We start from the raw sequence: 12,044 nt of genomic DNA, 5'->3' as shown, positions 1-12,044 counted from the left end.
GTGAACGTGAACTTATAGATGTTTTTTTTATTTCTTTTTTTGTAGAAAGTGACATAATCCGGATGGGCAGCGGGGTGGGGAAGTCGTTAATTCCCTTCATCTGGCAATGTACAACACAATGCCAGGTGACCCCATACAGCCCCGATCTGGCTTTCTGAATATCAAAGACTGCAAACAATGCAAAGTATAGTTGGTATTGGCAGATGGAAGTGCACTTAAAGCGTAATTTTTAGCTTCCTTATTCTTCCTTTGCAGTCCTCCCAAGGCTAAGATCAGGCTCTCGCAGATAGGGAAAGACAGCATGTAAGTTGGCTAATGCCCAGATGGTACAGGAGTTGGTAGACCTAGCCTACTGGTCAGGATGTAGGAGCACGACCGGAAAATCGTGTTTCTCCAATGGAATTGAAGACCCATGGCTTATACAAACACTGCACTGGTTTCTTTACAAAAAAAATCAATGATGCTGGTTTCATTCTTGTTTTTATTTATTTTTTATCAGAGTTCTTGTAAATAGTATTTTCAATTCATTAAAACGTATTTGTGAGTGACTTGAAAGTCAGACCATTTTATAATATACTGAATCTGTTCATAGGAACAATTACTACTGTTGCTGTACTCCAGTGTTTTTTTAACCAGGGTTCCTAGGAAACCTCGGGTTCTCTGCAATTTTCTGGTAATTTGAAAATTGAATAAAATACAGAAGAACTTACAATGCATCTGATCAGAGTTGCTATTATGGTTGGGGGTTCCTCAGAATTTCACTTAGGGTTCCTTAAACAAAAAAAGATGGATACCACTCGCTCTTTAAATGTTGTAAAGGGATGTTCAGCAGAGAGGAACCCTCTTGTGCACAACAATTTAGATTGAGTTAATCATAGATTTTTGAGAAGAGAAACTATTGAATGTGGGAACAGTATGTCCTGCAAACAGAGTGAAATACCTTCTAGTACTCAATAAAACATGTATAATTATTCATTATTTCTATTCTCAGTTTAACAATGCGAATTGGCTTTCCTGCATCTAATTCTTGTCAGTTTCATAATATCCCCCGGTTCTCATAATCGTAATTTAATCGTGTAGACCAGGGTTTCCCAAACTTTTTTTTCCGTGACCCGGTTATTTTTTGAACTTCTCCTTCGTGACCCACTAAAAATTTTATCGCCTATACTGGCCTATAGGGCCTGCACAGACACACACACAGCCACTGATACACACACACAGCCACTGATACACACACACACAGCCACTGACAGACACGCAGCCACTGACACACACACTGATACATACACACAGCCTCTGATACACACACACGCAGCCACTGACACACACACGCAGCCACTGACACAAACACGCAGCCACTGACACACACACACACACGCAGCCACTGACACACACACACGCAGCCACTGACACACACGCAGCCACACAGATACACACGCAGCCACACAGATACACACACACACACACTCGCTCTCCCCTATACCCACACACACTCGCTCTCCCCTATACCCACACAGACACAAACAGTGAATTACAGGCAACGACGGATGTGAGTGACTGGAGAGGGGGCCAGGGGCACTTGGGTGGGAGGGAGGGAGGGGGCCAGGGGCACTTGGGTGGGAGGGAGGGAGGGGGCCAGGGGCACTTGGGTGGGAGGGAGGGAGGGGGCCAGGGGCACTTGGGTGGGAGGGTGGGAGGGTGACCAGGGGCACTTGGGTGGGAGGGGGACCAGGGACACTTGGGTGGGAGAGTGGGAGGGGGACCAGGGGCACTTGGGTGGGAGGGTGGGAGGGGGACCAGGGGCACTTGGGTGGGAGGGTGGGAGGGGGACCAGGGGCACTTGGGTGGGAGGGTGGGAGGGGGACCAGGGGCACTTGGGTGGGAGGGTGGGAGGGGGACCAGGGGCACTTGGGTGGGAGGGTGGGAGGGGGACCAGGGGCACTTGGGTGGGAGGGTGGGAGGGGGACCAGGGGCACTTGGGTGGGAGGGAGGGGGACCAGGGGCACTTGGGTGGGTGGGTGGGGGACCAGGGGCACTTGGGTGGGTGGGTGGGGGACATGGGGCACTTGGGTGGGTGGGAGGGGGGACATGGGGCACTTGGGTGGGTGGGAGGGGGGACATGGGGCACTTGGGTGGGTGGGAGGGGGACCAGGGGCACTTGGGTGGGTGGGAGGGGGACCAGGGGCACTTGGGTGGGTGGGAGGGGGACCAGGGGCACTTGGGTGAGTGGGAGGGGGACCAGAGGCACTTGGGTGGGTGGGAGGGGGACCAGGGGCACTTGGGTGGGTGGGAGGGGGACCAGGGGCACTTGGGTGGGTGGGAGGGGGACCAGGGGCACTTGGGTGGGTGGGAGGGGGACCAGGGGCACTTGGGTGGGAGGCAGTGACTGGGTGGGGTGACTTACCTTGCCGCCGGACGCTTTCCCCTGCTGCCCCCGATATCCCCTGCTGCCCGGGACGGGAGGTGGGCTTGGGGGGACGGGAGGTGGGCTTGGGGGGACGGGAGGTGGGCTCGGGAGGGGGTGCCACGGGAGGTGAGCTCGGGAAGCTGGCTGCGGGGGGAAGCTGGCCGCGGGGGGAAGCGGGCCGCAGTAGGAGCTTGAACTTCCCCCTCCGTCCCACGTAACGTGCGGGACGCAGAGGAGCTGGTACTTCCTCCTCCGTCCCACGTTGGGAGCGGGGGGGGAGGAAGGGAGCGGGCCCTGCTTGCCCTGCGCAAGCGCGCGGGACCGCAGGGGGAAATCGCCGGCATTTTTTTAAAATTGAGCAGGGGGGACGGGAGACACCGCGCGGCCAGCCTCGCTGCGACCCGGCAATTTTGGTGCCGTGGCCCGGTGCCGGGTCGCGACCCACCGTTTGGGAAACGCTGGTGTAGACTACAAAGTAAAATAGACTGGGATCTTCTTAATCTGCACAGTACATCCAGGCCAAATGCTCACTGAAATGTTAATATGGGACTGTGTGTGCCCACCTGAACTGCAACAGTCAATGCATAATATCCATGAACAAGCTTTAAAATAAAGGTCATCTCAACCAGGTTGGACTTACTCCTTCTACATCCACTAAGCATCAGGGCCATACTTATACTCAACTTAGTGGCCTTCTATAAAGCTACTTACTTGTCCACTTGGTAAAAAAATAAATACATGTAAAGTGAGGGAATTGATGCATTAAGCAACTTGGTAACTAATTATAGCATGGTTTTTTAAATATATGATAGGACATATCTTTTGAACAGTTGCTGGAGTTGGAAACTTGGATGCCAAGTTGTTCACAATGCATGTTAAACATGATCTTACAAGTCTGCGGATGTCCCTTCTTCAGATACCCTTTCTTAGCTCTCTGCGATGCCTGTGAATTCCCCAGATCACTTCTGTGTGCGCTTGCTTTGCCATTACAGCTTTCTTACACAATGGCTGCTTCCATGTTTCAGATGTGCGTGCTGCAAGGGAGCAGATGAATATCGGAGGCTTTCCTTATCCCACATTGCCTTTGCAAGATGCACCGCCGAGGGCGGCTTCCGTGTTCAGCCAGCCATCCTCTGTGTGCTCTTCATCAGCATCGTATAACGGGCCTTTCCCTGCGGGAGTTATGTCTCCACAACCACCCAGCAGCTATTACAGTGGGATGACGGGACCTCAGCATCCGTTTTATAATCGGGTAGGTGTGCCGGACACAAACACACATGCTATTCTGTTTCTCTCACCATTTATAATCTGGTTTTAGAAATGGGTCTCAAGTAAGTGGGTGGTCACTTTCCTGCAGTTTCATGGGTTAGAAGCCATGTGTTAGTAATCTGCAAAACATAACTCATTTCATTGTGTCTTGTTACATCTTTGCACCCTGTAGCTCAAGAGTGGCCAACTCCAGTCCTCAATGGCCACCAACAGGTCAGGTTTTAAGGATATGCATGCTTCAGCACAGGTGGCTCAGTCAAAATTGAGCCACGTGTGCTGAAGCAGGGATATCCCTAATACCTAGCCTGTTGGTGGCTCTTGAGGACTGGAGTTGGCCATCCCTGATCCAGCTGTACGTTTGAACTCTGCATATCCCATCATGTCTATTACCTCCTTAAAGGTAAAATGTGGTTATAACAACAAAGTCTGTTAGAAGGAGCCGAGCCATGAGTCATTTCCACTTCAGGCTTTTTTTTTTTCTTCAATATTTCAGTATTTCAAACATACGAAAGAATTACTTCTATGAAGTGTTTAAATACTTTCTCAAGTATCAGATTCTTTGTTTTACTTCCTGAATGCATATCCTGAAATATATAATGAAAATGTTATAAACCTTTGCATGTGAAAGGATTAAACGACTTCAAAGACAAAGAAAAATAGAAAAATGACTAATCCATCCATCAATGCAAGTAACTCCCCTCAATATTCCCTTCTGTTCCAAATGTTCAGTTCTCATGTTGCATACTGACCATATCTAATAGTACTGATTACCTCCGTGCACGTCACCAACTATACCCATACTGTATCTCTGTCATCTTCTAGCATATAGAACACATGGTGTCAATATCTACAACATTGCCTGAAATATTCATATTTTTGGGACTTTCTGGACACCCCTTCCCCACCCTATGTAATTGCTATGGGGGGCACATTTATTATTAAGTGCCGGTATAACTTATTGCACCCGGTCTGGTGTTAACTCTCACTGACTTCAATGAAAGCTAACACCGACCGGCATGGGTGCGATAATCCGTGCGTGCACGTGATAAATGTGTCGCCAAGATGTTATGGGGAGATTAAGGGCAAGAAGAGGGTGTCGGCAGTTGTGATTTTATTGAACCTATTAATGGTTTTGGGCCTTCATTTTATTGGTGGAAGAAGTTTTTTTATGGATTTGATAATGTCATGCTTAATTAAACCTGCTTTGCAGCATGTTAATTATGGGGGGACGGGGACGGATTAATATACTTAAATTACTCCACCATATCGATATGTAATTGAAAACCCCATTGTATGAGCTTGATGCATAGACACCTAAATATTATTACTTTGGAATGGTGAAGTATTTTAGAGAATATTAAGAGTGGAATTTCAGTCTCATTGTTTCAAACCTTGTAACAGATTTTGTTGTTGTGATCCGCTGTTTATCAACAAATGGATAAAAACATCACTATGGGCCTCATGCAGAGAGCATCGTTATTTCAAAACTCGCCATTTTTTGTTCAATTTCCCTCAGAAAACGGCATAAAATGGCGAGTTGCGAAAAACGCGCCATTTTTTTATTTCTATGTTTAAAACTCGCCTCGCGGCTGGCGAGAACCTCAATCGCGCCATTTTTAAAACTCTCCGAATGCAGAGAGGTGCGAACGGCAAGTAGCGGCTGTTCGCGCCAAAAAAAGGCGCGATTCTCGCATTTTTGCCGCGCCACGAAAATATGGCAAGATGGCGCTCGCCGCCTATAGTAAAGGGGAAAAAAAAGGCGCGAATTTGTTTTTACACGTTTCTGAAGCGCGCATCTCGCCAATTTAAACTCGCCACACGCATCCATGTTAAACATAGCAGAATTCGCACTTTTCTGCATATGGAGAATAAAACTCTCCAAAAAAGCTACTTTTTATGAAATTCGCCATTTTTAAAATTCTATGCTCTCTGCATGAGGCCCTATGTGTTTCCAGCTTCTCAACAAAAGTCAAACGCATTCCTTCCTTGTGTCATATTATCCACGTTTCAACGATTAAAGCCCTTGTTTTTATTAAAAAATAAAATAGAACGGCACTTAAGCATCTAGAATACACAGTTCACATTACTTATTAAAGGCAGATGTGGAAAGCCAAGTTGAAAAGCAGGCGAAACCCGTCACTAGGAAACTCTCGTCTTTTTAATGGCTCTCCGGCCGATAATAAAGCTGATGTGTAAATAGAATAGCAAGACTCCAAATAGCAAAAACAATAAAACTACATATAAGGAATGCTAGAAAAATACATTTGAGTGTATATAACCTTAATAATGTTTCTAAACCAATAGAAAGGGCGATTGTATTTATAAGTGGAGCTCCCAGCGTAAAAGGTATTTCTTTTTGTGTGCGTGTGTTTTTCTGCATTTCAGCTTTTTGTTTTCCTTGAGCGATACTTTTCTACATGCTTCAAATGAATGCACATTGGTTTGTTGAGAGCGATTTATTCGATTTTGCATTTTTATTTCATTTATTTGCTTTCATCTATTTAAGCAAAATGCAAATAGAAACTGGATTCTGGTAAGTCTGAGTCCTCATTCTGACAATATGGTGCAGATTGTATAGGTATTACAGCGGGATTTTCTGTAATACTTAGCTGGTGTCAAATTCAGAGGCTCTGAGAGTTTACCAATTGCTGCAGTTCCAGAATTGCCTGCAATGTATTCGTTCCTATTGATTACAAGGATTTCATATATTTAAATCTAATACATCTATTTAATGTCATTTTTACTGAATGTGACGATGTTACTTATTACTTGGATGCAAATAGCAAGGATACAAAATGTTCACTTTCATGTAAAAAATGTAATAGACTGGGGACCAAAATTAAAATATAAAGAGCTCTATATTTGGCCAAATTTGGAAACAGACCTTCTTTCACATATATGAAGTGTAAAAAATGTAACCATGGTTTACATCTTGTTTAAACCTGAACTTAATTTAAAATGGATCAATTTTGTTATATCTATCCTATTTATCTATCCTATTTGTGTGTGTGTGTATATAATATTATATGCACACTATATATGTATACATTGTGGTGTATGTGTTTATATACACACACACACACACACACACACACGTGTTTTAAATATATGTATATTTATTTATTTACGCACATTCACATTGATGGCAGTCAGTTCTAAACCCTTAGACCACAACCGTTCATTGATTAGGAAAATCACAATGCGAATGCTGCAATGCTAAGTAGTTCTCGGATATATAGTGAGTATGAATTAGTCATGAGGGTACATTTCTAATCAATAACCCTGTCAGCATCTTATTCCCTTCACAGCCCGTGGGATCGGCAACACATTGCAAAGCAAAAAAACGCTCATTCTGTAGATATTTAAATGTTCAAAGTAAACACCCCACAGGCTACAGGAATTAAGTATGATGTCCTCCTCCTTCATACCTACATGTATCATTTATCATTATTTTCTTTGTGCCATGTTTTTTTTTAATTTGTTTATCCTTTTTATTTCTGTGTTTGTGCATGTTATTTTTTTGTCTTTTCCATAGCCAGTCTTTGCACCTCAAACTTACCTGCCAAGGTATTACTTTGGCAATGCCCAATATCCTGGGACACGTACCTGCGTAAAAAACAGTTTGCCCAGAGATCAGAACAGTGGCCTAGTAAGTATTTTCACGGACGCACTTAATACTAACTTGGAAAATAAATCTTCAACGTTCTAAAACAGCAACGCGAGTTATGTGCCCAATTTTTCCAAAGCATTTCTTCCGTTCTGTGTGAACGGAAAAAGGGCCAAGATTATGGATTTACCAACTACTTTTTTTTAAATATAAATTGCATTTATCATTGTGTATGTTTTCATTTTTGGTTTTGTGTTGACAGACATAGAGGGTTGACATGCTAAACTAATTTACTCTTATTCTTTTGGGCCCTTAATGCCTCTGTTTAATATTTCTGACCCCCTCCTAACCAAGGGGTGGGCAACTCCTTCAGGATATCCCTGCTTCAGCATAGGTGGCTCAGTCAAAGACTGACCAGTTGGTGGCCCTTGAGATCTGGAGTTGCCCACCCCTACCCTAACATGAAAGCGAACATGCTGCAAGGTGTACAAAACAAACAAAACGAAACGGCTTGAAGTTGCCTGTGCTCCATTGTTGTAGAGAATGAAGACAGGAATAGGCCGTGGACGCAAGATGATTGGGGACTTCGGCTTCATGTATTTTTGGAACCTTTTATTCAATGAAAATAATCCTTTATGTGTAATTGAATTCTGATATTCACTATTGCTTTCTAGTGTAATTTTCACGGTGAGAGAACTGAAACGAATCGTGTTCTTTAAAGCCATTATTAACCTTTTTTCCACGACTTTTTCGTTTCCCCCCCTGAACCTGGTAGTTACCTTGTACTTAAGGTGGGCAACCAGTGATAGCACAACTAGCCATTGCTTGTCACTGGCCAGTTTAGCCTCCCTGAACTACTGATGCTGAATATGAAATGTTCCCTTTCACAGTTTTAGAGAAATGGGAAAAATAATAGCAGTGCAATATGATGCTGTAATATACAATGATGTAAATCGTTTACATTTTTCACAAAGTAGTAAGAGCCAGATATAGTGTGTTAGGTAAGGCGGTAACAGTGGTGGATTAAAAATGTTTTCTGTTTATACAACTTGATTTAGAGTTGGGTGTTGCGCGTCTTTAGCATCTGGTCTAATTATGCTAAAGAGGTCTTAGATTTGTACAAGTTTCCATGCACAACTTGCATGTCTCCAATGTACAATTGTGTGTAACAATTGCGTTTGCAGAACATTGGCACATATTTTCCTTGTCACACATGACCTATGGAACATCACGGGGCATCCACAGGCTCACCCGAGCCCTATAAACTCTCTCTCTACTTCTCCTGCCTCGTGGTCTCTTATCTTGCGGAGCGTTCTATGCCAGGGAATGCCTGAGCAACAATACAGCACCCAAAGCAGCCATGGTTCACTGATATCCATGCTGAAGTTCATGTGTTCTCATAGTGTGGAAGGATTTGCACCTGATCCACATAGGCTCAGAATCAACATGCTTTCTTAAATTAAGAACGGCAGTTAAATATACTCTAAATTAGACGCTAATGCAACAAAGAAGCTATTTAATGGATGCCCAAATTAGTCAGACATGTCTACTCTCCACCTGTCAAGTGGTAATTTTAATGAACTCCATGCAAAGTGCATTTTGCATCTATTGCTTAATAACTTTAAATTGTTGACGTATTGATTTACGGGGCCTTTTGTGCGCACGCATCATTTTTGCCCTACGACTCCACAAACGTTATACACTCACTGAAAACCGCACTCATTGACTAACAAAAATCCCAAACAAGTTGATTAACCATTTTATGGGGCATTAACAGGCAAGGTTAATTATTGTTTTGTGGGTTCATATCTCAAACATGGATTTTTCATTTGGTTTATTTCAATTAATGTAATTGTTTTGGCTGCTGAGGTGGCCATCTATTTATTGAGAACTTCATAATGAAAAATGTGCAGCTCAATTTAGGGAGAAATGGCTGGCTGTAAAGACCCCGGTGGTTGGAACACGTACCAGTGTTCCTACTGTCACTATCCATGAAGGAGGGGCAGGGAATCACAGAGGGGCATAGCTAGAAATGTTGGGGATGTGTCTAGTGACATCACGGATGTGCCCCATGAAATTCTTGGATGCCTTTGGAGTTGCAGGAGACTAGACGGAACAGCAGGTGGTCATGAAACAGTGCTAGCCTGCCATTCAAAATGAACTAATATAGGACCCTGCATAGCCATACCATTGATGTCACTGCAAATAGCGGTCTCGCAACCAAAGAAGTCACTGGATTCCCATTCTTGGAAAGAACATATTTTTAATCTTAAATGCATGTATATCTTTATATATATATATACTGTATAGCGCCCATAGTATACTCCACACGTTACAAAAGAGACCGTGCAGTACAGGAAATTATAATACAATAAATGCAACCAGCAAAATCAACAGTAGGAAAGGAGATCTCTGCCCCGGAGAGCTTACATTCTAACTGTGTCTCCAGAACAGTGTCTAGTGCCTCTCCCTCCATCCCCCCCCCCCCACCTGCATTGCGTACTGTACCCCAGGGAGAACAAAATTCAGAAATCGGCCAATCCGCTTTCAGCGCTGAAGGGATTATCAAAATGGTATCCTGTAATTTTTAATAATTACTGACAGGAGACTCTACAGGCTTTTCCATCCGTGTTTTTAATGGTGGTCTGGGGCATTAGCAGCGAGCTTGAGGGTTTATACATTTTTGGGAGAGCCACAGCAATGTTTTTGTGTGTCTGTTCTCTAATTACAACTGTCATGTGCAAAAGTGCAATTATACTTCTGATTGCTTTGTATTGCAGCATGTTCATTTTCAGTGTGTGGTCCCAAAGTGGTACTATAACCCCTAGCTGTCAGAGTGGCCTTCCGTGTACTGTAAAACTCTGCAGTGCTTTGAAGGCTCCTCTGTTAACGACAGAGCTAAATTTCCCGCAATATCAAATAATATTTTTGTTCATAGGTTTGTGACTGTATTTTTAAGACTGTATACTGTATATTGTTGTGTTGCTAGGACATTATCAAGGAAGATGCTGCAGAGGCTCTGTCTTCTCCCACACACGTCCCCCTGGTAAAGACAGTCATTGTGTGGCGTGGTGCTGTAGCATTCTATATTGCTTTAGGAGCAGTAATGCTACGATCATATTAACTTCTGCATTACTAACACCGCATCAACAGTTTGTTCAAAACCATGCAACAGATTAGCATAAAGACTAACGTGTGACTCGCTGACATTTATTTTCTACTGCAGACAACTGTGTATTTTTAGGTGCATATTGTACGTTAACTCTTGCTTTTACCCCTGCACCAGCTACAGTGCATATGAATGTCATGCAAATGTAGTGTTTTATATACAAATGTTTATGAATATGGTCACCTCATCCTTTTTACCAATAGAAAATCGGCATATACCATAACCGATAAACTACTGGGAGACGTAGTGCTGCTAGACCTCCATATTTAGAACTAGGTGTGTTGATTATCGTTTGTTTGGTAGCAATGCAATTACCATATATTTGTAGTTTAAAGTTCTAGTAGCTGGATTGGTCCAGGAGTAATGTAGTTTTGTTGCAGATTGTGATACCTTTTATTGGACTGCCAAGATATCTGGTTACATTTACGGAGCTTTCAAAACCACACAGCTCTGTATATACAGTATGCTCCTGTTCTGTAAATGTTAAGAATTTGAGTTTACAACACAGTTATGGTGGAAAGCAACCTTGTGTCTTCCCACGAGTCAGAGAATACCAGTGCATCAGAGGGGGGCTAATACTTGGTGTACGTAAGGTGGCGCTCTTTTGTCTCAGAGATTCTAGTGCCTCTTGTGAATGTTTACATATGGGCATGGTTTCTGAAGGAGAATATTTGGCTACTACCTAAAACCCTCATTCAGCACTCCAAGTCACCATGAACCTGACACCATAGATTGAGAGTTCCCTAAGGCAAGCTTCTCTGGTTCTGTCTCTTTTCCCAACGCACCTACCTGGCGAAGGGGTTATGTCCCCCGAAACATTGTGCTTTTCACCTTCACGTTTGCCTGCAATCAAATAAGTATCAATAAGTATCTAGCTTGTGTGCGCCAGAGACGCGTTATCTACTGATTTTTTCCAACACACAGACTTTTTTTTTCTTACAGTCGACACTTAGCTTCATTACTACCTGAGGGACTTGCAACTCATTAGAAAGCCAGGCTTTACAAGCTCCTCTGGCAGCAAAGTGATTTAACTCCTACATTGATAAACTGTTTCTGTTTGAAAGGTGCAGTCACACTAGCAACTACACATAATTGTGTTGCAGTAACATGGATTGCAATCAAATGCAAGCAGTCATCCGTGTAACAACGTCTGCACTGGTTTTTTGTTGTTCTTTACAATTATAATTCAAGATTTTACTATTCTTTCCTAAGATTACTTGTTTTGGGCTTATATTAACTGAAGCTAAAATTCTGCGGCTATTAAAGGTTGTAAGGATCAGGACTGTGTCAGGAAAAAAAATGTTTACCCCAATATTACTCTAAAATAGAAACGTAATAGAGGGTGTTGGTGCATTGATCGGCAGTCTACAAAAAGCAGTTTGTGCAAAAAATAAAATAATAGAAAGGGCTTAAATGGAACAGCAACTTTAAACATTCTGCGTTGGCATTTCCCTGCAAGTCAGATCCTTTTTTCTTATTTTGGGAGCAAATAGGCCTATGTCAGCCAACGTATTATAATCATCAAATCTGCTCAGTCTTACATTCCTGGTCGCCTGGAGTCTGTTTTCCTCATTCAAACAGGAACATAACAG

The 12,044-nt window shown here is 43.3% G+C and overlaps 1 protein-coding gene across 8 annotated transcripts in view; it reads left to right on the top strand.

The window, feature by feature from the left end:
* KIDINS220 (kinase D interacting substrate 220) overlaps positions 1–12,044 on the top strand; it is a 175,620-nt gene that overhangs the window by 148,261 nt on the left and 15,315 nt on the right. For 3 of the 8 annotated variants that reach the window (XM_075598317.1, XM_075598315.1, XM_075598316.1), the window contains exons 24-26: positions 3,433–3,659; positions 7,212–7,325; positions 10,273–10,329. In XM_075598317.1, coding sequence (XP_075454432.1) covers positions 3,433–3,659; positions 7,212–7,325; positions 10,273–10,329 — 398 coding nt within the window. The remainder of the gene's footprint in view (positions 1–3,432; positions 3,660–7,211; positions 7,326–10,272; positions 10,330–12,044) is intronic. The other 5 variants (XM_075598320.1, XM_075598319.1, XM_075598318.1 and 2 more) reach the window with 2 other exon arrangements.

Source organism: Ascaphus truei, chromosome 4 (assembly GCF_040206685.1).
Source record: "Ascaphus truei isolate aAscTru1 chromosome 4, aAscTru1.hap1, whole genome shotgun sequence".
Taxonomy (NCBI): domain Eukaryota; kingdom Metazoa; phylum Chordata; class Amphibia; order Anura; family Ascaphidae; genus Ascaphus; species Ascaphus truei.
This window is presented reverse-complemented; position numbering and strand designations above follow the sequence as displayed.